General features: G+C 39.0%; 1 protein-coding gene across 3 annotated transcripts; it reads right to left on the reverse strand.

Annotated features, from left to right (window-relative positions):
* On the reverse strand, positions 1 to 26,807 carry LOC146138369 (somatostatin receptor type 2-like). Of its 3 annotated transcripts, none has more exons than XM_083393256.1 (11): positions 26,272 to 26,807; positions 25,085 to 25,162; positions 23,120 to 23,236; positions 21,949 to 22,067; positions 12,638 to 12,813; positions 10,163 to 10,224; positions 9,527 to 9,673; positions 7,481 to 7,660; positions 6,627 to 6,853; positions 4,920 to 5,132; positions 1 to 1,410 (listed from the first exon to the last, which is right to left on the reverse strand). In XM_083393256.1, exons 1-11 carry the CDS (start codon positions 26,705 to 26,707, stop codon positions 1,312 to 1,314), a joined length of 1,854 nt encoding a protein of 617 aa, XP_083249382.1. In that variant the 5' UTR covers positions 26,708 to 26,807; the 3' UTR covers positions 1 to 1,311. The 3 variants fall into 3 exon arrangements, with proteins under 3 accessions (XP_083249382.1, XP_083249383.1, XP_083249384.1); XM_083393257.1 differs by having other exon boundaries at positions 1 to 2,285; XM_083393258.1 differs by lacking the exon at positions 25,085 to 25,162 and having other exon boundaries at positions 26,272 to 26,806.
* Positions 26,808 to 27,673: the final 866 nt, after the last annotated feature.

Raw genomic sequence — 27,673 nt, forward strand, 5'->3', positions numbered from 1 at the left:
ACACGTACCACAACACGAAAACAAAGCAAGTATTACGCTTTGGTGACCAGATTATCGAGCGCGATAACTTAAAGCGAGGCCAAAAGACGACGAGACAAAAGGAATGTGAGCCACCAAATGTGTAATAGACTGAACAAAAAATTGACGAAATAATTCGACATTGTCAGGCAAGATAGAGCAAGGAAGCCCAGCAAGTTGCAAGCCAACATACGGTTGCACATCGGAAATTAAGAATTGTTGTTTGAAAGAGGTGAATCCCATTTAAAGTAAAATTTATCGCTGTTTTAACCATTGTTTTTTATTGCCACACACGAAACTGCAGTAGGATGGCCGTTGTATGTTCTGCGAGAAAATCAAACATGGCTTTTGCTACAAACTGTACTGTACTTGTTATTGGGGTTATATAAAAAATAAATAAACTGTGTCACCGGGCAAATGATTAGCGCAGAAAGCAAATAAGGGCCTTTTAGAAAGCAAAAGCATCGCAGCATTGAACACGAACGAAATAAAAGCGGCGTGTATACGGCAAATCGATCAATGAACTGCGGCGTTAGTTAAGGAAAATGAATCGATCATAAAATTGAAGAAAATCATAAAATCGGACACAAACAGCGGTTGACTTCAGACACATGAGCAGGCCGCAGAAGATAGACCAAATGTTAGTGAAAGTTGCAATTAAACCAGAAATAAAGCACATATAAGGAACTGTATGTTGAAAGCGAATGCGAAGCAGAACTTTTTTACAACAATTTGGAAGAGGAGAGCTAAACATCCGATAGACGAAATTTCATTTAACGAAGGGAAAATTTTCTGTTAATCATTCATTGCGCGGTGCAACTTCCGAAACACCTAACCAATGTTGTTTAAACTGTTAACTAAATAGATTATATACGACTTTATAGAGATATAGATTTGAAAACAGGAGTTACAATGCCATTTTTCACAGCTTGGTAGCATAAATGCCCTCTATTTTACATTTTGTTTATTGACATTTGAATGCAAATCAAAGCGTCATTGTATGGTTGTTTTACACGTAACATAATACAAGTGATATACATCGATACGCTGCTCAAGGGAGCAATTGAAATCCATTAAATCCTTCGTTGGAATTGCGCTGATAAAACGCCAAACAAAGACAGTTCAAGGGGTGGGTCACATAGCCGGCGTTCCAAAAAAATCCCAGCTTCAAGTTTCTGTACAGTGTGCACGAATACCGGCCTGGAAGTCAGAGCCAAAAGTCCCACTGCTGTTGCTGCTGCTGTGCTGCTTCGTCGTTACAATTTAAGTGGCAGCCGCTTCATTTGCTGGCGTCTAAACGTCGACGTCATCGTGCGTCGAATTGGCGCCTGCGTCGGCCAGCATCACCCTCGTGAATTCGGTCTGCGCCTGCGTCCTGGTGGTTTCGGCCGTCTGTTTCGAAACGATGCAAAAAACAGAAACGGCACGGTTAGAAATGATCGCAGTTCGCCGTGAGTTAAGGCGATTGGATTTAAAATACTTTCAAAAGTTGATCTATTATAAATGACAAGGTTTAAATGCGTATAGGTTTATAAGTGGTAATTTTTACTTACTACCGAACGGAAAAAATACAGTAAAAGAACGTTAAAATAATTTCAAAATTTATAGCTTTTCGGACGGGGATCAAGAAAACGAAATTCGTTGAACCAGTTGTTATCAATCTTTTAAAGTTTGTAGATTCCTCCAAAGATTTCTCAACACTTTTGCCCTCTACCCACTTACCAATAAAATTCCTAGCTTAGGTTCAACGTACTTTCTAACTGTTCTTACGTAAAGGTTAATTAAAAGTATTACCAAAACACTAATGTCCATAATTAATGTACGAAATAGTCAAAACAATGACATTCAAAATCGAGATTTATTTACTTGAAATTAATGAATACCATAAATTTGTGAATATCTGGCGAATTGTTAGTATCATTACATTTAATTTGCAGATAACAATAGTTTAGCAGCGGCACCTGCCCGTTAAAAACCTATGACATTCATTAAAAAAAATAATGGAGTGATTTTGGCTAACATGTTTGCCATGCAGCATTTAAAGTGCAGGGGTGCAACTCAGGTTAATTTTGACGTTAGTTACATTTAGTACAAAAAGATGAACAAGTATTCGCTAGAGAGTCGAACCAGATGCCTTGAAGTTTGCTCGCTGCCACAACAGGCATGAATTTAACAACCAATCAACGATAAGCAACATACAAGTACATGCGCACCACTGAAACCTGTTCAAATTCGTTCTCCCCGGGCTCAATTGCGCTGTCGGTCGGCTGCATGAAAGCAAATTATAGTGTAAAGTTCAGTGTTTTAGGATTTTCATTCACGGCTGCCAAAGGACTATGCGCGCAGGCCAAACAAAACATATACGGCGCGGAAAACGCTGTCTTGCATATCCGTTCTGCAATTTGGATTTTGCATTGTGAAATGGTAAAAACACAGATAGTTAATTATTGCGACAAAATCAATGTTATCACGTAAGAACGTCGATACTGTTATGGTTTGTTTGGCAACGTTACTTTATAGTTTGTTTGGCAACTTTATAGTTTGTTTGGCAACTTTACTTTATAAGGCTTGTAACAAAATTGTCGTGCTTTACTGAGGAAACAGGCGAAAACACACCAATATAAAATTCTGTCTTAAAACAAGACGATTGCATAACCATAAAAAAGTGTAAAGGTTATGCGTGGGAAGTATATTTTACTTTTAAATGCTAGGTCCATAACGAAAATGTCAGGCGCCCGCTAAGAGTTTACTGCCCTGATGCAAAACGCGCGTTCGGCGTCCCTCTTCACGTCGCTGCTCGGTGCGCTCATTAACGGCATTAAGGAGAGCAACAGACGAAAATACCGCAAGTCACCAACACGCGTCAAATGAAAGGTCGCACAAGCGGTCCCAAAAGACGCCACAGGCAAGGTCCGCCGTTTGCCCCGAATTTCGAAGACGCTAATTTCACTTGTCTGTTCGATTTAATATGCTCCGGCAATGACGACTTTGAGGTCGGCGCCAGAGACGAAAACAGACTTTCGGTCGCTCGACGTCCTTTATGAGCTTGATGTTGCTGGGAAACTGCACGTGTTTTGGGATTTGCGTCGTTTAGAGTCGCATCAAAGGCTATTAGGCCGTCTGACGGGCGAATTTATTCGGGCGCCCGCAAAGTGACGTTCGTGTACGAAGGGCGCGTTTAATTTCCCATAGAAGGTTTCAGGATTTTGACAATTTGGACTCTTGGCCCACCTTCAAAGGGTAACGACTACAAGCTTTTAGAAGTTTCCTGGGAATTACAAGTGGTTTTTCAAGCACGTTATGTTGGCTGCAAAAGCTGTTTTGCAGCGATATCGATTGAAAGCCACAGGGTTGAGCGTTTTACTTCAATGGAAAAAGAAAAACATGTTTGACATAAATTTTACACAAGGTTGTGTCATTAGGGGCGAAACCTGCCTTGAAGAATTACAAGCTTTCTTGTATAGAAGACATTTCGTTAATCACAACTCTTTTATGACGAATTTTTCAAAAAAGGCAGAAAAATATTGTAGAAAACATCATCTCACTGTGGTAAACGACGTAGATTAAAATAATGCTTAAATTTCGGTTGTTGCACGCCTTTTCTGGTTTAGCATAATACAAACGTTCCATTAGAGTTTCTATAAACTATTCAGAATACGTATGCGGGAAAGAGGGAAGCTGTTAAAAATAAAAAAACGCCGTGAGTAAAACAGCTTTAAACGTTGCCCTGCTGCAATGCATCGAAAAAATCAAACTTGAAACAAATGTTTCTCAACAAATGGGTCGACCCAAACCTGGATTGCAATATAATTTGATTGGGTCGCAAAATACAATAGTCTTACTTGGTTAGATTTAGCGATGTCCTGTAATTTACTTTTATAACAAGGACTTGACTTGGACTTGAGTTATATCACAAATGACTTGATTTGAACTTAAGTCATTTTGAAATGACATGTTTACAACACTGATACCCCCTGTGAAGTGGTAGTACCAATACTTGTACGATAGTATGGTGATATCGATGCTGATCCAAAATCTTGCCACCTTCATTTAGACCAGCGGTTCCCAAACTGGGGTCCGTACAGCAGTTTCAGAGGGTCCGCAAGGAGAATTAGTCTTAAAGTATTTCAACATTAGGCTTCAACGAATCTTTTTAAACATTATCTGTCATCATTATTGTCTTTAGGTATGCTTTATCATTCGATCATATAGCGTGTTTTCTGATGCCTATTGTGACATCATAAAGCATCTATTATACTGTACTACCTGCTATCAGCGAATCGTTCGTATTAGTCAGAAAGTTGTTACATTAGATTTAGAAAGAATCGTGACTACACTAGTGTACTACAAGAAACATGGGTCAACTGACCCTTGAATTTTTATAGGGCCGCGAAATATCAGAATAATTGCAACGGGTCCGCCAGGCAAAATTTTTAGAAAAGTTTGGGAACCGCTGATTTGGACTATAGCGGTTCCAACAGTATTCTAAAAAAATGCCTGGTGGACCCTTTGCAATTATTTTGGTATTTCGCGTCCCTATAAGTTGAGCCATGTTTCGTGTAGTACAATAGTGCAGTCGCGATTCTTTCTAATGGAACAACTTTCCAATTAAAGTGAAAGATTCGCTGATAACAGGTATAGCATAATATATGCTTTATCATGTCACAATATACATCATAAAACACGCTATATGATCGAATAACAAAGCATAACAAAAGACAATAGTGATGACAGATAATGTTTAAAACATTCTCTAAAGGTTAATGCTTAAATACTTAACGACTAATTAACCAATGCGGACCCTCGGAAACTGCTGTACGGACCCCAGTTGGTCCGCGGACCCTAGTTTGGGAACCGCTGATTTAAACAGACTGTTAAAAGAACACGCTACAACAACCCACCTGTTGTTCACTCAAGTATCGATCGCCTGCCTCCCTCTTCTTGTTCATGTCCAGAAGAGGAATGCCGAACTTGTGCCTCTTCCCGGATCCGTCGCTCGCGTTTGACGAGGAGCCGCCTCCCGCTCCTCCGTTCCGCTCCGGATGCTCGGATCCGCTCCGAATCGGCTTGCGCTTTCCCACCAGGAGACTCAGCTTCTTCTTTACCGAGTTATTCTGAACGCAAAGGTTCGTTGCTTGTTGTTCATACAAAGCCATGGTAATATCAAAGAGTGGAAAAACTCTAAATGTTTTTTATGAACGAAGCAGTGTTGTAGTCGACTTATGCCAATGACTTGACTTAAGTGCACTTAAATCACTTTTTTCAAATGACTTGACTTGACTTAAGTCTTTCGGACAAATGACTTGACTTGACTTTCGTCTTTCGGACAAATGACTTAGGTTGAAATGAAGTGTTTTATTTAAGTATTTTTTATAAAATTAAGCTCTTCATCCAAATTTTTGCACATGAAACAAATTGCTTGCTATATGATGCGTTTTTCTTATTTTTGAGTTCAGTTATTGGTCATAATCGTTTGAGTTTAAAATTTCTAATACTTAAACGTTTTATCTTTATAACAAGGACGTGACTTGAAATTGACTTGCTATAATTGTGACTTCACTGGGACTTGACTTGCGCGACTGATGTCTTAGACTGGGACTTGACTCGCTATTTGTTCAGAAACAGTTAACTTGGACTTAAGTCATTTCAAAATGACTTGTTTACAACACTGAAACAAAGTAATTTTTATCTGGTGGGTGCATTTTTGCATTATCTGAGAAGAAAGTATACATTGCCCTTTATTAGTCAAGTTTACAGCTTTTACTTCTTGTGCATTTAAGTTTTTCCTAATACCGCTTGTCAGTAATCGATACACATTATGCAGAAGTGCAGATGTTTTGTCCAAAGAAACATTATATTGAGCTACGAACCAGTGGCCGCGAAAACATAGAAGATAAATAGTCAGACATAACCAACTTCGTTGAAACTAAAATGTTTTCTTGAAACTATAGAAATTTATTTGAAGCCTATGTTTTCAGGAGGCTTTACGCCAAATAGGAATGCTTTTCAACTCTGCAAATAAAGTTTTTTTTTACTTTCTTTCGCTGCGCACCCCGACTTAAAAATGCGATCCATTGCTATCCAAAACAAATATTTTTTATTGGATATGCTTTAACGATGCCTTGGTTTAAACGACGAAATGTAGTATTCTAAAACGACATACATGTTTTTAACCTGTTTCTTCTTTTAAAACACGCTTCTTTCAGTCGATTTAAAATAACTTAAACTTAATTGGTTTGAGTCTTTGTTCTACTTGTTGAGTGTGCGAGAGAGTTTTACACGAAACTTACTGTTTTTAAATCACTTGGCTTGTCTTAAGTGGTTTTGGTAAAATGACTTGGCCTGACTTAAGTATTTTGGACAAATCACTTTGCTTGGACTGATATCGTTTAGTCTGAGCGTTGACTTGGTCTAATAATGACTTGGCGGGGACTAGACTTTGGCAACTGATGACTTAGACTGGGATTTTGACTTTTTTTTTAAATACTTGGACGTAAGTCATTTCAAAATGACTGAACACAGGTGCTTCAAGCACACGAGAACAAGGAATACACACGAGAACAAGGAATACACACGAGAACAAGGAATAAACTGGACAAGTAACTCACCGCCTCAGTTCCGCTGTGTGTGGCGCCGTTGTAGTGATGGCCACCGGCCGGGAGGCTGCTGGAGCGCCGGAACTTGCGCCGCGTCATCTGAATGCTGTCTGAGAGACGGCTGCGGAAGTTGTGACCCAAGAAGCTGTACAGGATCGGGTTGATGGCTGAGTTGGAGAAGCCCAGCGCGACCAGGAACTGCTCGGTGCCGAAGCAGGCGGCCGTCGAGAGGTTGATGCCTGTTTGTTGGGGGGTTACTATTTTTGGCAGACGTTTTCAGATTTTTTTACGTTTGGCCTTAAAGCTTTTTGACTTTCTGGGTGGTAAGCAATTTCGTTATTTATGACCTTAATGCCAAGTTGGCAAAAAATATTATTGTTACGCGCCTCTTTTTAGATAACTTTTATACGAAATTTATCTTTGGTCTTTGTGTCAATGGCGCTGGCTGTTGGGAAGTTTTTTATATATGCGTTATTGTTTTAATATTATATAGCTTATAAAACCGGTTTAAGAGTTGTTCTTAATTTTTTAAATATATAATATCAAAGGATTTCAAACTCTGTTGTAACTCCACAGAAGATATGCCAGTTTAAAACTCGTACTGCGAAAGCAGGTAAAAATATGGCAGCAAAAAAGGATATACCATCAGTTTGGCCATGTTTTTGCATATTTAAACAGTTCAACTATAAAACAAAATTTATAATTAGACACAAGCAGAAAAAATGGTGTACTAATTAATTTTACAGTATCTTCGTTTTTAAGTTTAAAGCTATCCTAGTTTTCAAGCACTCGTTTTTGTAATTTTTATTTGCTAAAAACTTGCAACAATTTGCCACTATTTTTTACCCAACTGAAATATCGCTAACCTCCGATCTTGGCCAGATTGAAGAGATGGTAGGGAAGCCAGCAGAAGACGAAGGCAACCACCAGGACGGCCACCATTCGAGTGACCCTCTTTCTCATGTTGACCGTCTTCTTTCCAGTCATGTTGGCGATCTTGTCTTCTGAGACTCGCAAGTGCTTGATGATCATCACGTAGCTGATCACTGCACAATAAGGCAGAAACAGAGCGTTAATGATGGATTTGTCATGATGGGATTGTCGGAATAACGATGTCCAATAACATCGGATCGGAGGGAATGTATGATCCCAAGAAGTAGTTTCTCGGCATTCGTTCGCTACTAGAACTAGGGTGATTTCGGCGTTGATCCGATACTGAACTAACTTTTGCTTTTTTATTTGCAAAAAAAACGTTTTCCACTTAGGAAGGTATTTTGTTAAAAAACAGTATATTAACATACAAACCTAACCAAATTTCCTTTTTCATATATATTTGGACTATTGAACCGTTATAATTACACAATTTGGTATCGGGTCGTACCATCGCAATGTTTACCCAAAATGTTAATTATCAGTATGGAAATAGAATACGCTATAACGAATACCCATAAAATATTGAGTTAGTACTTCAAATACCTAATATTTTTTATAATTTTGATAATAGTTACCAAACCGCAAAGCGGCCTGCCCATCAATTTTTTTAGTATATCCCCAGTGCACTTCATACTAATTTGTAAGGAGATTACTTTATTCTGTATGGGGACCTTGTAATTGCCAATCTAAAGCTAATACGTATTTTTGAACGCCAGCTGGAGAACCTATATTTATACTACCTACAATTAGGATTAATGGTAAATGGCATTAAACAGTCCCAGGTGTAATGCAAAGTGTATTATTTGAGTTGCCATAGCATTGCTCAAGGTGTGTTTATTGCTATCCATTACGGAAGTTTGTGTCGCAAACATGAAATAAGAGCAGGATTGGCGAAACTAATCCGCATCGTTTTAAACATTGCTAATCGCCCGAGTGTTAAACGCCAACACGGCAGTTTGTTATAAGCAAAAAGAAAAAGCTTAAAGTCAAGTTTATCCACCAACTAGGCTTAGTAGGTACCTTTCCTCGAAGCTATAAGAAACTATTGCACACCTGTGGTGACATTATTAGTACAGACATGGCCGTCATGGTTACGCAATCTATCGGAATTGCGTTTTTATAAAGATTTACGTGCACACAAGCAATTCAAAGCTAACATGCGGCCTGCCGTAAGATTTGAACCATTTAGGCAAACGAAACTTTTTCAATCCCTGAAAAACATAAGGCTTAGTCTAGAAGACTTTTATATATGTATTTCCTGGCAAAATAATTTGAACATCGCCTACCTAAGCAAAGGCTCCCACCAAAAATAGCACCGCTGTTTGTCTTGTACTACTTTCAAGAGGCATGTGGTACATATACGTTAGTTGAGGCCAATGCTAGTTTTATTTGACATTTCAAAACAAAAGTTTAAAACTTGACCCAGTTAATATAAGATTGTGCAATAAAAAAAAATGTTCTTTTTCAACATTGCTAAAAAGGATACAAATCCGACGGACAATTTCCTTTCTTTGAACAACAATGTACAATTTAGACACCTTTTACGGATTTAAAAATCAAATGTTGAATAACGTAGCTTAGAATAGTTGAGTAACTCTGATACAGGTTATACAGAGCAACGCATATTCAATAACAGTTTTTTTATTATTTTAAAAACATGTCACCGAATTCGCTACAGCGAGACAGCAGAACGTTCAAGCGCAGAAACATGCCAGCATTAACAGCAGTGTTTCTCAACCTTAAATCGCAGCGACCCAAATACTATAAGCTTAACAGCGAAGCTCCAGCGACCCAGTTCTATTCACTAAATTTTTGCAAGCTGAAAGTGAACACAGAAAAAAAAAAAAGCAGAATTAATATAGTCAATATAATATGGTTCGTGGTCTTGGTATTAACCAACATAAAACTACTTTAGTCGGCGATCCAATTTCGGGTTAAAAACAACAACACTGATTTACAGCATTACCGTGTAAACTTACGTATGATGATGAAGGGTATCAAGAAGCCGAAGACAAAGTTGACGATGAGCCAAACTGGATAGACGGAGGCCTGCTGGTTGTTGTGCGAGCAGACGAACGTGTTGTTGTCGGGTATCATCCACTCGGGAGGCATCGTGATGGAGCCGTCTTCATAATAATCGGGCTCGGTTACCCCCTGGCCGACGCTGTCATTCCCTACAGTTGGGGGCGGGACAATTTGGGTTTCAGTTTTGGGTTCCATCGGCGCAAGTTACTTTTAATTTTTCAACCAAAAAAAAGTTAAAATCAAAAACGTAAAGAACTTAGGATTTCGCGAGCTCTTCGACGAATAGAGAAAGAACCGAACAAAAAATCGTCCACAACCGATGCCAAATCAAATATGTGTGTTTCGTCTCTGATTTTGAGCATTCTCAATCAAGGGATGATATGTGCCTTGTGCTCCGATTCAGGTTTCAGCACGTATTGGTGCGCTGTCGTGAGCTTTATCACAAACTCCCGGCAGCGCAGCGTGTCAACAAAACAAAAGTAAATTAGACTGTTGTAAAACGGCATGCTTTACTAAAATAACAGTGTTAACAGATCGAAAAGTAACGCGAACTGGTGCAAAATCAATCCAAACCAATGGTGATTGCTTACCAGCGAGTCCGTCGTAAAATTCCTCCTGCGTAAGGGTGTCGTTTTCACTTTCCAGTGACTCACTGCGAGTTGAACGGAAACGGTTAGAAAAGCTGGATGTGCGCAAAATTAAGGTTTTGCAAAGTTTTGCAAAAAAATTCTGGGCGAACCATACTATAGTAAACTATTGTTATGATGGCACAAAAAATGAAAAACTTTTTTAAGAACATGGCTTAAGATTAACATAACGTCATAAAACATGCCTTGTAACACTATTTAAAAAAAAACAGAAATAAGTACTCGATTTGCTGAAGCTATGTTACTATGCCAAAAAATTGTATTTGGTTGTTATCTTTGGCACCGTAATTCCAATGCAACCAACAAATTTTTGTTGTCGTTTATAACTTATAGGATATAAAAAAAATATAGGATATAGAAAAAGTACAAGGGGAGATAAAATACAAATTTTTGTGACACTATTTTGTGCAATAAAGGTGGCCGAAAAATCTGCCAATAAAAGCAGCAAGAATCGTTTCTTAACTTGTCGTGAGTTGCAAATGAAACAGCGTTTCTTTACGTCATTGCTGCTTAAAGTTTCTAACATGTTTTAGGATTAAATAATACGGTTTTAGGATTATATAATACGATACACTGCCCCTAAGTAGAGCCAAACATCTGCATTTGCTAAACCGTTATTAGGTAATTTTCTTGAAAATGTTTTACTACCAATTTTCCCTCTGTTTCGGAGGAATACACATCACGACATTGTCTGTTACATTATTGAAAAAAAGTTTAGTTAGAAACTTCCAAATAAAGTCACTTTTTCAAAGATTAAGCGCACTTTATTGCATTTGCAAATATATAAAACGACAAATTGTTTCAAGGCATGACATATTTCCTAAATTTTGGTTTACTCTGGATGTGTAAAATGCATTCCAGGTATAATCTAGTTAAACCGAAATAAAAGTCCATTTTATAAAATTGATTATAGAGTAAATAACGTATTTATCTTCAGCTTAATTTGGATTAAGTAAAATCCTTTGTAGGTCTAGAAGCACTGTATTTTGTTTCAAACAAGTTATTTTTAGCAAAATAGGTTAAAAATTAAATATCTTAATTTAGTTGACTGTAGCGTGCTTAACTCTGTTGGTCAGTTGTAAAGGTCAGCATACACTTTTTATATTAACAGTAAAAACTCAGTCGACTTATTTCACACAATTTTCCGATTTCTCTCTATATTAATACTTCTTGTTTTAGTAATACCTCGTAAGTAATTACGAGACATCTTAAGCTTGGTTGGTTTCAACCGCGCATTATTTATAAATATGCATTTGCCCAAATGACCTGATAGTTGAAATCAACAAACAAAGCTAATTGGAAACACTCTGCAGCGAAAAGTACAGGTACAAATCAATAATAATCAAGTTTTAAATTTGGCGTGACAGGTCAAACGATTTCCGTCGTTGGCTTTGTTTTACTGCTGGTCACCATTGGTCGGTTTTACGCCTGCGCGACACATTCTTCGCCTATCGATTTTATTCCTCAAATCCATCGATTTAAGTTCGCCAAAATTGATGGCTCCCCAGCCCCGCTGGGAAACTGAATCAGAAAGGCGCGAATAGCTTTGTAAATGTGATCAATATCGGGCTAATGCGGCAAACTTTACCTCGAATAGATCTCCATAAGACGGCAAACCGCGATAATTCGTGATCGCGCCGAATTTGTTTCGCGCTACCTTTGCAAGTCATAATTTTTGGATAAGAGGTGTCCGGTGCTCGTAAATCAGGCAAAATGTACAAAATATTGTAATATGGTCAAACGTAATGTTTCTGGTTTATTTAGTATAAAACTTGCTTTCGCGCTGAGCTTAGTTAACTTTGTTGTGAATATGGTATCTTCGTAAAAATATCTATACATTGAAAACGCTTATTTAAGATGGCAAATAAACGCTAAAATATCAATTTGGTCTGAGATCGGTAGCAATACCACCGGACTCCAGTTATTAAGACTGAAATAAGAACAATATCAACGTCGGAATAAAACACAGTTCGAAATAAGTTCTAATATCTGATAGTCATAGTACCATCGGCAGAAAAATCAGGTTCTAAAAACAGCGGCGCCATTTATATTATAGGACGTCCAAACGGCGACATCAAAACGGCCGATGCAAGACCTATAGTCCCCGCTTGTACATTTTGGTCTTATTTCAAAGAATTTATGACTTATTCCGACAGGTTTATGTTTTATTCAGACGATTAAGTTCTTAATTTTATGTGGATATTAATGCTTATTAGGCCTTATTATGTCGTTGGTCGTAAACGACATGTCGTTGGATACTATGGTTTTATAGATTTTTCTGCTTTAGGTATTGTTGCTTTTTATGTTTTATTGTTTGTTCCCATGCCACCTTATTGTGTCGGACGACAACAGTAGTACCACTTGGCGTCGGGTACCGGCTGTGACCCTATTATCAGACCATACAGGACGAGGCCTTACTAGTAGATCACGGTCTCGTTGTCGTTGAACTTCACGTAACCGGGAAAGATGAGACGGCAGAAGGTGACCGATCCAATCTCCTCTGTGGTGGCGTACATCATCACCGGCAACGTCATAATGGTGGCAGCGGCCCACACTACAAAGCACACGATGGTGGTACGTCGACGGGTGCGCAGCTGCAAATGAAAATGAAACGTCGATGGGGGTTGGGACTGAGCCGGATTTAATGACCACGAATTGGAGAGATAGGAACATCATACCGTCAGCTTGCCCGGGGCGGAATATTTTAAACTAATGGGCATTTTTAAATGTTTCCAATCAATAACATTGTTGGCGGTTGCGCAATTCAATTTTGAATTAGTGTTTTCTCATTTCGAAATGTTTAGGCGACGTTGCGCACTAATGCACTAGTCTTGTTCATTTTCACTGTAATTCTGGACTAACACTCTAATTAAAAGCTATAAAATGTCGAAAATATATGGAACAAATGTTTTCCAAACAATTTTCTAAAAACTGAAAATGGTGATCGGAATAAACATGTCGTTTTTAATATATTAATTTATTATTCTGTAAACCTTATTAAAAGACTCGTGGCCCAAGAAACATAAATGCCTGGGTTTTGTTATGCAACATTATATGCCGGATATACTGTCGGTATATATTCGGTGATTCACAAAAATATTTGAAACAGCAATTCTTGTCAGTTCAAGCCTTTAAAGTGTGTAGCAAGTAATACGAACGGACGAACACAATGCAAGACGCCGGGTGAGCACATTTCCAAACAGTCTGAAACGTGATAAACAAGCGTTGCTTTGTCGCAACGTATTATAACAGGGTAACATAATATGTCGGAAAAATATGTTGTTTGCTACCTATACATATGATCAATACAACAACGGGCAACTTTCAATAACCTTCAAAATGCGAAGTACGAATAGGGACCTAAGAAAGGTTGTCGGTTTCGGTGGTGAGTTTGAACTTAAGCGTCATGGGCGAAATCGTGACAGATGCTGATTTAAACGAGTTATGACAGATGTTCGTATATTTTGGGGGTTATTAAACTGTTTTTACCGCGGAACCCTAAAAAAGTCTAAATATATTCAGTGTTTTTGTTTGAAATATTTATGAGCCTACTTCATAAATATATACATTAATATTTCAATTTGGCCTTCATGGAACCCATTAAATTGGTTCGCGAACACCCAAGAGGTTTTTTTTCATCACACTAACCGGGAAACATCGGGAAGATCCAGAAGCCGTTTTTTGTCTTGATGTTCGTTGTCGAAACGCGAAATCGCCACGGCATATTTAGCCAAGTATTCGTTTAGCAATAAACCCATTAAAAGCGCCGCCCAAAGAAGAAGGCCGGAGCCATTAGGGCGACGCTCATTGGTCCCACGGGTTCGCGGCACTGGCGGCCCGACGGCAATCCGTAACGCTTTACACGATCACTAACATGCCGAATAATGCATATGGGAAGCTTCTTGGGCTCCAAGCCTTTGACAATGCCGAGGGACACGGCCAAATCGGCCTCGCGGTTGGTTTGGGCATTTAGCCTTGCGGAAGAAACACCTCAAAGTGATCAGTGACTGTTGCTCATAGTGGTTTTTAGTTTTTACAACAAAAAAAATGATGCCGTTGACGCTATGCCAGCACTATTATTTTTTTATTTGGTAAACTTGATAAGAGCAGCCAGCGGTTAAGTGACGAATTGTCATGTTAATATCAGTTTTGCCGTTAGACAGCAAAAAAATAATTCTACTTATATGCCTCTCCCCTGATATACAACGTTTCCTTATTACCGTACCGCGCAAATCTTGTTTGCCATGCGGTGAAAGTACGCATGTGCAGTATTACAATAAAGATTGCTAACTTGACCTTTGCATTTTTAACAATAGCTACTGTTCTTATTACAGATTAAAAAAAAAATGTTTTGTATGTTTTCTCCAAGTTCAAGTCTGTTATCTCGTGCAACCCTTGCGGGAGTCCGTACACTATAACTACAGTATAAAACATACGGCATTGGCACAAACATATAAAGGGGCAGAACCACGTAAATAAAAGATGGATGGATATTCGAAGGGACAGAACCATTTTTTCGTTCATGTATGGTCTACGCCATGTACTAAGTACTTGCAATCATACCCCTGGGAATCGCTGCAGTTGGTGAAAGGAATATATCCAATCAGCCTTGACAAGTAACGGTCTAATGTCGAATTTCCTTTTATCAAGCCCACTCAGGCCGCGAAACAGCACCCAGCTATTTGGATCAAAGAAGCAATCGGTTCGTTATGGGGCTAAGTAGATTGCCGTTAGGCCTATTGGCTGCATGGTTGTTCATGGCATTTATTTACCCGGTCATCAAGATTCTTTTCGCCGTTAACCGGAATAGCTATACGCTTTTGAGAAACGCATTTGAGAAACGCATTTGATTGATTTTTAAATGAGAAAATATCGACAAAATCGGATTAACGAATTTCTGAACGATGATGAGCAAGTATATCTATCAAAACATTTTCCTAAAGATGTTGTCGATTTACTCGACCGATTCGGGCTTGTTGTTCATAGTCAAATCAGATTAATTTGTAGTTAATTAGAAGTCGTAAAAATAGGGCCAGCGTTGGATCCTTATCCTAAATTTAAACTAAATAAGATATTGGCAACTTTCGCATCACCCAATTACTTTTTACTATCATGCGTACAATTCATCACTTTAAACACCACAAATTGATTTCCAACAAATTATCCACCCATGCAGTTTACGTTCGACACACAGTTTTCGTATGACTAATAGTTTTTTCATCCGGTTTAAATTGAACAACGGATTCCCGATTCCCGATTCCCGATTATGGGACAAAGCGGACAATAAGTATGCGCTGTGTTTTTTAAGGCGTTTTTAACACAGTGTAAAGTGTTTGATAACGAAAATCCCCCGACAGAAGCCTGTTTTCCGGGCGGGGCGGATGCAACGAGTGCAGGAGTGATTGTGTGAAAGCCCAATTAAGATGACGCCGCCCGCGTATTACAGTACACGAAAAGGGTTGTCGTGGCTGTAGGTTTATGTGTTTAATTGCGCCAATGACTCACCGGCTCACCGTACGATCAACCGCCTGTTTCGTGCTGTTTACTATTAGCCACGCAAGAGCACGCCTGTTGTCGGCAAGGCCCGTTTACGGCGAGCACGTAGTTATACGGCCGCCCAATGCAATCGACAGCGTGGCGTATCGTACATTATAACAAGGAATAACATATACGTGGCGTTCGCGGGGGACTCTTAAGACATTAAGGAGAAATGCGCTTCGCTAAGATGCGGCTAAACCTGGAGCACTTGGCGAAGCCAAATCATTCAGTGGTGTAATAATTACTGCTAACCAGGGTTTCTTGTAAGCTGGCCCGATGTGAAAAGTCCAGACCAGATCGTCTAGAACTCGGGGTCGCGCAAAACGTTTTGGGAGTCGCAAGTAGACCACATTAATTGTACACATACTGTTACTATCGCATCTACCGAAAAAAAATTGATGAGCGAATATCTGTAAAACTTCACCATTCACCAAAAGCTGAACTTTACTTTAACAAGTGCGTGCTAAAAAACACAGCGAGAAATATTCTGTTTAACTCTAAAACGTTCGGAGCGCGGCAAGTTTCAAAAAATTAACGGGGTCGCAAACTGTAACATTTTTTTGATCCATGGTCTATAGAATATTGCTCTGTTTGTCGCTTTTAATCACTAACATGTGATAAGTTATTCAGAAGGACTTTGTTTTTCAGAGTTTTGACGAATTACGCTTTAAAACCTATGCACTCGCATTCCGTGGTATACCCCAAAACAAACCAAGAATTCAAAAGCGGAAATGTTTACTTGCAACTTTGTAGATAGAGCAAGTCATCCCCGGGGCACGTATACACATCAACAAAAACAATAGGTGCGATGTTTGTTGTTTTTAGAGTGCAATGTGTATTGTTGTTACGCGTGTTGTTTAATCATCGGGAGGTTTGTTTATTGCAAACGCGGCGCGCAGGTAAACAGCGTTGGCACTGATATGTTGTGGTTTGACTGCTTTTCGTGACGCGTGCTGGTTGTTCAGGGCTGCTGTTGACCGCAGAACAACAGGCCCGGCTATAGATCAAGGTACGGCTCTGGCGGAGCTGACACGGCGCCGGCGCAAAAACGCGTCGCTTCGTGCATTATCACAAGTGAAATCACAACGAATGCGCCGCTGCCCCGGCAAAAAACAACGCAATCCGTCATTAAACATCACGACGACCGTCACATGTCACCGACGCGTTTGAAACAGGCCAGATTTGTAAAAAAGTTTAAAAAAATAGCAGTACGCTATATAATAAGTATATTTAACGCTCCAAGAGTTTTTCAGGAGGTTTCAACCAGTTTTAGTTAAAATGGCGGGGTCAGACAAGAGTGTAATATATTTTATTTATTGATCACACAAAATTTTGACTTTTGGAAAAACACTTAAACATGGTTTTTATAGCCTACATGCACTCGCTGTAGAACAATGATTTGAAGTATTACTGGTTTTCCAGAAATCGAAAGAACTTTGCAACCAAACTAAAACGTTGCCATGTAACAAGACGAAACTGGTGATAAATGGAGTGTAAAAGGATCAAATTACACGCATTTAGATTTATCATTTTGTAGGCTACATACCAGTACATCGCCGTTCCGAAGCAAACAGAATAATTAAGACTGCGCGATAGAGTGGTGAGATACGAGAGGCTCCCAAAAGAAGCGGATCAATAGGAGAACGCCCATATTCGATATTATCGGGCGGCCTTATTTGGGTGCGGGCGACCCTAGCCCGATCCAGCAGATCACTGGTGTATTGCTCAATAATTAATGATGGTGAATCGGCGTTACTTTAAAGAATTCCGTGGCTTGTCACTGGGCTGCTTCGATGGGCCCTTTCGGCGATTTTTTTTTTGCTACATGAAAGGATGGTTTGAAGTACTTTCCCTCGTTCTCGTCGCAACAAATATACCACAGGCTCTACACACACAGATAACCCCGGCACACTTAGTGTTGGCAAAGGAAAATCGAACGAAAATTGTAATTTGGACCAACAAGTTTTTAGAAAGTTATGCATTTAGTTTTTGATAATATTAAATTGTCCTTTAAAAATAAATGCAAACTTGTTTTTTTTTATTGATAGACTCGAGTTAGTTTCATTAAGTCAGGACGATTATATAAACAAAACAAAAAAGCGTTGTGAAAAATCAAAAATACTTTTTTAATGCTTAATTCAATCACAAGAAGGCTGTTTAAATTAAATAACATATGTTTTGGTCACACAGTATTATTTCAATGCTTTGGTTAATATACGATTTTGGAAACCAATTGTATAAACCGTTAATAAATTCAGTTCAACTCGTATAATTCATCGGAAGTCAAAATTCAAACGTTGAAAGATGATCGCGATGTGAAGACATGTCTTACGCGCTTGCTAACAAACTTCCGACTGATGTTAACTGTCTTTATCGAATTAGATCTGTTGTACTACAAATAAATACGGGCGTTCGCGTAAACATTATATTGTAGCAACAGGAAAGCCGACTTAATTGCATCTTCTAAAGCAAAGAACAAATCCGACACGTGCTTCCAAAACAACGTCGTTTTCGCGATTACGTTTTTTATGCGAGTTGTTTGAAGTCACGTGAAAGACAAACGTTTTCGAAAAGGCAAAAAAAGCGGATGCGAGAAAGGTTAACGTGACGTCACGTCCGTTTGCCCGACCATAATACGTGCTCAGCGGCGCCGGTATTAATGAACAAGATCGTGCGTGACGTAAGAAATGGCATTTGTTATTAATTGTTATAAATTGAACAAAATGAAAAAAAAACTCTGCCCTCTTGTCTTTGACCCAAATTTTTAGGTACGCCGATTTTAACCAGGTTTTAATTTACATGATAAACAAGTGAAAAGGAATATAATGCCTATTCGTGTGCAGATGTTTAATATGGCTAGCAATAATTTCTCATTCTATAATAAGCCTTTTTTGACGCTTTTAGCATTTCGTATACTTGTCTTCATATGTTCCTCTTGGTGGCCACAGGTTAAATTTTTTTTACTGAAACAAAATATTAACATCAAATCAACTTGTTACAAAGTATATAAAATGATTGCAAGGTTAAATTAGTGCTATAGGTTCACAGCATCACTACATCAGTGCGACATTATCGTTTAATTGCTTTTTATTGAGCGAGTGACATGACGTAAGATTTCTAATTCCTTATACGTTTTCGATTATTTTTCATCCACGACACAACATTGGAATGCGCCACCATCCAAAGTGCATTTTAATTCCGAATCAGAGTCACATATCGGATTAAAAATCGCAGACGGTTTCATCGGACACCGTTCGATAATATATCGAGTTCCAAAGCAACAAACCAAAGTTTGTTTCCTGATTTTGTTCATTGCGTAACACAAAGAAAACTAGAATAACAACAACAACAACAACAATGCCAACCCGTTGATTTCAACACACGGAAACACGCATGTTCTTGCGTCAACGGAAATCAATGAGTGTGGTGACTTGCTGGAAAGCGACACTTGAAGCGGAAAAGGAAGGAAACGTTTTCGGGGCTTTACTCTAGATGTGAAGAACACTTCCGGTTGACCCTTCCGCTAGAGAAATGAGCCGCGGCACGTATATTTGTTAATCACGCACGTTTGATTTTTTTTTTAAAAGAGTGCATATTTGTTGTGTTCGTTTTTTACATTTTTTGGAAATGCACCAAAACAAACCTTTCCTCTTATAACTAAAGCCCATAGTCGCCGAATTTTGTTTTTACACAGGGGTGCTTAAAATTATCCGATACAATGACGTCACAAAATGCCACCGAAATAGACAAATTTATCTGTTTGCGGTGAAATTGTTTTAGTGGTGCTTAGAATGCCGAGCACCAAAAACCTCGGTGTCCATGCAACAACTTTCCTTGAGCGTTTAAAGGAAACGAAGTTGAATTTGTTGATAGTCATGGAATTCTTGCCTGTGGATTTAACCGCCGTTGAGTTGCCTTTTATGTATACGGCATTTAACTTGTTCGTTCCGGTTGCAGAAGGTGTGTAAAACACAATCGGAAACCTAAATTGGGCTTTTTATGTTATGCTTGATTGGGAAGAAGATCAACTGTCGCAAATATCGCATGGTAAATCAAATAACAATACGGTGATGTCTAAGATGTTTCAGGGTCAGATCCGTCGACTTTTTATAACCTTTCTTTGTCTTGCTTTCAAATATTTTTATGATACCCGCGTTTAACATTGAAGGCAAAACAGTTTAAATAAAATACGGTGGTCCCCTGGGTTACGGGGCTTTAACTTATCATTTAACGGTTTGTTTTGTTAGTCTAACAAGTTGTTTATTAAAATTAGGCGCATTTCAATACACAGCCAATTGATTGAGATCTACTCCATCGCTTGATGGGCGGTGCCGTACTTGTGTTACAACGTGTGCAACAAGAAACACAAGCAGCCTGCGGTTCATCTTCATGTTCCCATAATCGCTGTGTCAGTCACTGTGGCTGTTAAAATTCCTTGGGTAAAACGCAGTGACCCAACGTTTCCAGCTGTGTTATGCACAGGCTAACAAAGAAATAAACTATAGATAGGCTATTAAATTCAAGATCAATCATTTAAATTTACTAGTCTGTATCTTAGCGTGTATTACAAAACGTTTCCAATCATCGGCCATACTTTTCAAGTGTAAGCATATGGCACGACATTTTGATGGAAGCGTATCGTCATAGTTGCTCTCATGATGTCAAAATATCGCTTGAATAAATCATGACCGTCGCCGCGAATGGAAATTTCGTCCTAATAATGCATCGCCAATATGCATTTTGTGGTGACAAAATATTTTGAAATGTTTTCTGTAAAAGCTGATCAAATTGCAAAACCACATAAAATTATCTATGGCGGATGACAGTCTTGTGCGGTTCGATGCTCGCGAAATTCGTGTTTGGGCTGGCTATGACACCAAATCATATTGAAAGCCAGCATCTTGATCGGCAATGGAGCAATCTATTGAAAATTTTCATAGTAAAATCCGCCCGATTTTTAACACTTATTTTATCCTACAATTTGTGCAAGCTTGAGTTTGTCAAGTCTTTATTAAAAACAGAATGCCTAATTTTTCACGTTTTGCATTTGTCGCGCACTTTAGTTGTTCATAGCTTTGACGATGTAAAGTATAGTTTGTAGTTAAAAACAAAATAGAATTAGTTTTATTTCATGCCGAATTTGCCCTTCCCATTTACTGTTTGAACCAATAGCGGACTCGCGATTTGTTTGAAATCAATATTGAAAAAAAAGCAATCGGTCAAAAAAAAATGTAGTGCAATTATAAAAGGTGCTGTGTAACGCGCATCGGTGAAAACCAAAATCTAATTTAGGAACCCATTGTAGCTTTATTATGCCTGATTAAGGTCTGCAACTGCAATAACCATCACAAAACCAATAAATTAGCTGGTACCGGGTTATGTATTTTTGGTACCTGGTTTTATGTTTTATTATTACTCGAAGAAAATTTGCAGGACAAACCATTTTTTTTTTTATCAAACTTTTATTTAGATCTTTCAGATTAAAACTAATTAGCCATTTTCGGCATGCATGTTAATGACATAAATTGTATATGCATGAGGGTATTGCCCATAATGCTTGCTGTTGCAAATTTCGATGCAAACTTTATGTACGAAATCGCCTTGCTTCTGACAAATATGTTTCGCGCAACAGCTGGCCTTTTCAATGCAAAAAATCGCGAACGGTCTGAGTTCAAAACAAATATATTAAAATCCCGCCAAGATGTAAAACATGTTTGAGTGACCTCGGGTAAAAACTTTTATAATTAATAAATAAAAAAATTGTAGAACCTAACAAGCCGTTTTTTTTGTAAGTGCACCAGTTTAAAATAAAATGTACACACCATAAATGTAATCTCCACTATAAATCAAGAATTATTTTTAATCTTGGGTACACTATGCACGTATCTGTAATGTAGCTTGATAATAAATTGCAAAGAGAAAAAGGTCGAGTAGATCTTTTTAATCTGTTTTCTAGTTATTTTTTAACTGTCGTTTTTTTTCAGCTGATCTTGTGTTTTTGTAACCGATTTTACGTAGCAACAGTGAAGTAACTTTCAAAGGTTATCTGCTAATGCCTGGGGAGGGTCAAAAGAGAGGAAAATCCATTGCGAGAACTAACTTGTCACAAATCCGATAAAGTGAGATTCAATGATTTACCGGCAGAGTTGTATAAACTAAGTTTAATTTAGGACAGGGCGACTCATACATACCTGGTGGGACTTTGTGCTGTAGGCAACGGCGATATAGCGGTCAATACTCATTGCAGTGAGAAAGAAAATACCGGCGTAGTAGTTGATGAACTTGAGTGTGTGGCAGAGTGTACAGGTAGCTGAATAATGGAGAAAGCAGCTGGGTAAATGAATAAAACCTCGCGCTTGCTTTAAGTAAAAGCTTCACTTTTGAAGGAAAACAACAGCAGCGGCCAACAGATATTCGATACGATCGAAATTTTGGCGCATATCTTGACATTGCTTGCGCGAAATGTCGATTTTTATCGAAACTACTGCCCGCGCCGTTTAAATTTAAACTTAGGGACAAAAAAGGTTACACAATTATCCCTAAGACTAGCTCTAGCAACGGTCTGAGCCGTCGTTTCATATTTATGCCGAACTAGAAATCTACCGTGGAAATCAACGCATCTCGAAACTGTTTTGCATGGATGATCAGTTAGTCAACCCGTCGAGGAAACTAAAATTCAAATTACATAGGGCGGCCCCTAAAAGCTTATTTGTTGTGATGTGACCAAAAAGAAACAGGAAATAGTAACGCGTGCGCGTGTCACTTGAACGTAGGGTGTTTACATCGCGTCGATAGCTTATCATCATTTGAAGGCCAATGTAAATAATAAACGTCTTGACTGGTACGCAAGGATTGGTTTATTTATTTCACCGATACCGGAATTGCAAGTCGTTTGTCATAAAATGGACTATCAACTTGCTTTAAGGGGGTGACTTATAACTTAGTATTTCTATATATCCTGTGCGACACCTAACTTGTACATTCAACTATCTGCGACCAAGAACTACTTTCGTTAAAGTATTGTACTAAAATTGGTAGCCTTAACTTGGTAGAGTTGAAATTAACTAGTTTATCTCGTCATGCAGTTGAATAATAATTATAAACGCAATGCCTAAAGTTAGTTTTACCTTAATTTTTTACTGCCTGAATATAGTTTGTAGGAAATCTGAATGCAAAGGTCTAAGACGGGGACTAACGAAAAATGTTTTGCAATACATACAACTGTGGTTTCTGATAATTTTTTTACAAATGACCACAACGTAAATCACAAATTTAAAATACTCTACATAAAAAGTCCGGGTAATTTATTTTTTTCAATCGTTTTTTTTTCTCTCAGTCCCTATTTATATCTTTTGCACTCACTTGCCCCGAATGTCCAGTTCATGGCAACCTTTTGCGTGGCGAAGATAGGCAGGGTGAAGAGAAACACGCTGTCTGCTATTGCCAGCTGCAGGACGTACATCGCCGTAACGGTTTTGTCTGCAAAACAAAGTAATTAGGTAAATCTCGGGAGTATTGCACTCGTTCGGACAACACGCCGTAAGCAACAAAACAAATATTTGGATTGCACAATTTGTGATTTTTTTCAAGAAATGGCAATTTGGCCGTATATAAACGCGATACCAAAGGGAATGAAACAAGCGAAACAATAATAATCAAATTTAAGAGTAGTTTTGTTATGCAAAATATTATACTTTTTTGGCTGGGTATTTTACGCACCGCCTGGAGATTATTTTATTATACTAAAAGTGCGCATCTGCTGAAAAAAATGTTTGGGCAGCAATTGTGATCGTGACGTATGTGTTACACACTTCCAGCAATTAATTTTAAAAAGTTCTGCGCGTTCAGTTTAAGGGTATGAAAAAACGAAATTAAATATTGCTCATTAATTTGTTTTAATGCGTGTGGCAAATTAGTTAGCACACTTTAATGCACTGCTGCGGTAAATTACATAGCAGGAGTATAGAAGCGAAACCATTGAGCGAAAACACGATAACACTTTAAATCGATAATAAGAACAACAACAACACACCACTCTATAGTGTCAGTAGAACTCCGCACGCACCCCGGTAAATCTAAGCCAAAAACTTAAATCGGCAAGAAGAATCCGAAAGAATTTTGATAAACATTCCGCCCGTTGTTGAATTTTTAAAAAGCGAAAACCTCGACGCGTCAAATTAGCGCTTTATGTTTTCGCGGCGAGGTAAAATCTCGCAGGTTCGGCGACTGAAAACCCGCGGCTGCACACCTTGGAGAAAACGAAAATGCGATTTTAGGTCAGTTGGAAATTTCTGTCAACACCTGTCCGACTGTGTCTCAAACAGGAACGTGCTAAAAACAGTCAGCAACGACTTTTAAAAGCAATTAGGATTTATCTCCCACCAAAATTGAATTTTTGCATATAATTCTAACTCAACTAATGTAAATCGTTACAATGTAGTATAGTGAAACTGTCTGTTGAAATTCTCGCCTTAAGTAAGGATACTTACTATAGCTGTAAGTAGAGTACTAAATATGAGCAATTGTTTTCTATTTTATCACAATAAATATGGCCTAAAGTAAAGATCCATTAAAATGTCACTGTAAGTTTATAAAACCTTAAATATTTTTTGTAAAACTAAAATCTTTTAATTTAACTAAAATCTAGAAAAAAGTATCAAACGTTTTTCAGTCTGTTAAAGGGTGAATAAAGGCAAGAGGGCGATAATTGTTTAAATTTCTTCAACGTAATCCTTTAACGCTTTGCGCCGCATTAACTGCTGGCTCTCAGGCAAAATTTACGGGATTTGTAAGTAGCTCAAAAGGGTTGACATCGCGACGAAAGGTGCTTATTGAGGACAGGGTAAACATGTGTGGTCCAGCGGACTATGGCTGTCAAAGTTCAACGATCAACTGCGAAATCGCGCTATATTTTGAACGGAGAAAAGCGGCTCTCCATCACAAGCGCCGCCCCGGTGTTGAAGGATTCCGATTGACAGGCAGAAGTCAAAAAGCGAAAAGCGTAAAACTTGGGGGTTGAAATCGTGAAGCTTGCAAAACAGAGCGTAACGTACCAAGGCGACTTAAACTTGGGATCGACTTGCAAAAACTGTCTAAACGATCCGACTGCCACATTCAAGGTGACTGAGCAGTGCGTATAGTCGCTTTTGGGTTTAAACGAAGTATACTGCCAAGTAAAACAGAGTGCTGTCAATCAGCGTCGCGCGGCGATATTTCAGACAGGCGTGGTGCACGGAGCATTGCTTTTAAAGTCTAAACGACCACACAAAACCACTGCATCGCAAATGCCAAACCACCACGCTATAAGTGAAGTGCTGCTGTGTGTACCTTTGCTTCCTTTGGGAAGGCTGGTCGCTCTCAAAGCGTTAGGTTCGTATTTACGGCGACTTGCTTTGGGTAATTGACCTATAAATATGGAGGTGACGTATTGGGCTTAAAATTAGACAACAGACGAAAATATTTGGAGGGTCAGTTTTCATACATTTCGAACATCAATACAAGAATCAATCACTACAAATTAAAGCTTGTTAAATCGACTTTTAACTATTTTGCTGTTTCGTTTTTGTTTTTCTTTTTTCGTTTTCAATTAAAAAATTGTTTGGGATTGTGACATTTTCGCTGGAAAGTTAGAACAATCTCAATTCACAATAAACCCTTCCTGGCAAAATGTTTGGTCCATTAGTTCTGCATTGGAATGAAAATCGATTTAAACTAAATAAAAAACTGGAGTATCGATTACATACCATATTATAAAATACATCATTAGATGTTCGAACGGAAACAGTCCGAGATTTGTTACGTTTACGTCATCCAATCGATCTCAAAACGTTAGCGTTGGGTGCGTAAGATATTTAATGCTACATGAACGATTTTCATATTAGAAGTAAAGTGTAAAACATTAAAGATAATTTAAAGGACAAAACATGGCAAGATTGTTTTAAACGAATATACAGTAAAGGGACCAGTGGACTAATAAAAAAAAAACCAAAAAAATATTTAAGGGAAAAAAAAGGAGCCGGACACTTTTAGGAAGGTCACGAGAACAAGTGACATAACCTCTTCGCATAGGTAAGCAATACAAAAGCGAAAATACACCTAAAATGAAGGTAAAAAGTTCCAGCAACCTAACTTCCCGCATACATGAATATTAAAAGCTTCAAAAACAGTACAACATATTAGTACAATACGAACAGCGAAACCTAATAAAGTTTAGCAAGCCTTTTTGGGGCGTAGACAACTTCACAATGGCCGTTTTTAACGGAAAGTGAGGAATGTCAATTTTTATACTACGTAAAACGATGTGATCCATACGCTATTTTTTGAGCGCTGTAAGTGTTTTCAGCATAACAGGGTTGCCGTTTGGTACGAGCGTTAGAGTGGACGGCAACGCTGGCGCCCGTGGGAGTTCTCGAAGACCCCTGGAAACATCATGCCTCTCTCGTACCGCCGCATGAACAACAGTAGCAAGCAGGCAAAATAAAAACGCATTATACACGCAAACCAGCAAAACTCACTTATTTCCTTGCCGGCGAAGATGACGAAAAAGACGACGCCGTTGGCCACCAGTCCCACGATGGTGATCACCGCAAAGATAATCCCCAGGGTGAGGTTGAGCGGTTTCCGAAGCGCCCGGTCGTACTCGGGTTCTCGACCCTCGTAGTCCAGCGCTGCGTTGCCGTACCCGTTCAGGTCCAGGTCATCCAAGTTTGTGTCTTCGAAGTAGGGCGAGTCGGCCGGGTACGGGTGTCCGTTCATCGGCGGGTAGTCGTCGCCCGGCGCGCCTAGGTCGCCGCCGAAGTCTGGGCTAAAGTCGGGGCCGAAGTCCTCGGCGTTTTTGTCGTTGGGATGCGGAGATGGCATAGGCGGAGTGACTCCCGTCGACTTGTCGCTGGACGTGCTGGCCACCAGCAAAGCGGCGCACACGGCAAGGCGCAGAATAGAACACGTCATGACTTATTTCGGCGAAAATTGTTTTTAACGAGTTTGGTATATTTGCGAAACAAAGGGTGTTCGATTTGTTTAACTCGAACCCTGAACAAAAGAGAAAATCCAAATTTAAACTCATAGTTAAAAAACTGTGTGGCAATCCTGTGGTCATATTTTTATGTTATTCGGATCTGTGTTTTCATCCGAGGATGTTGTTCGAATTTCGGTAATGTTATTCTAAATTTGGTTCGAGTTTATTATTTGATGTTTTGTTTTGGTAAAAGTACATAATATGGTATACGGTGCTCTAAACTTAATAAAGTGCAACTTAATTTTCTTTAGCTTAGTAAGACTTTAGTTAATTTGCAAAAGACTTTGACTGGAAAGAAATTAAAAACAGGCGTAAATTTACTGTATACCTGATAAAACTACCCTCGTATATTACTTGTGTGCGATAACTCTGTGCAGTTCTACGATTACCTGCACAAGGGTTACCTGCCCGGAAACCGATAACCACGGCGCCGGTCGGTTAACGCAAAGAGCCTTACTGTATTGCCACATCCTGAACTGATTGAATATTCAAACAACCCTACCGCACGGCAAGTAAATTGCCAGTGTTTCGGTCTGCAGAATCTGCCTTGCCGCGCTTTCAGCACACAACATTCTGAACACGCACTGCGATAAAATCAACATAACTTTGCGGCTTTAGCAGCAGTAACAAAAAATTCGCAGCTAAACCTAAACAAGAAGCGCTGGTCACGAAACTCTAGCACCATAAGAACTCCGGATTTCGGGCTAAGGCGTGTATTGCTGAGCCTTTCAGTGGCAGTGTTTACACTGGAACACCTGCGACCGCCCATCGAGGCTCCCCGCCGAAGCCGAAGGCACAACTCCCTGTCAAGTGGTGGTCAGCAGCACGCGATGACCGGCGGGCGTTCTGCAGGCGCGCAAACGCGAATCACATCCGCCGCAAAACGAAGCCCGAAAGGC

This window comes from Ascidiella aspersa, chromosome 7, assembly GCF_963924565.1.
Source record: "Ascidiella aspersa chromosome 7, kaAscAspe10.2, whole genome shotgun sequence".
Lineage (NCBI taxonomy): Eukaryota > Metazoa > Chordata > Ascidiacea > Phlebobranchia > Ascidiidae > Ascidiella > Ascidiella aspersa.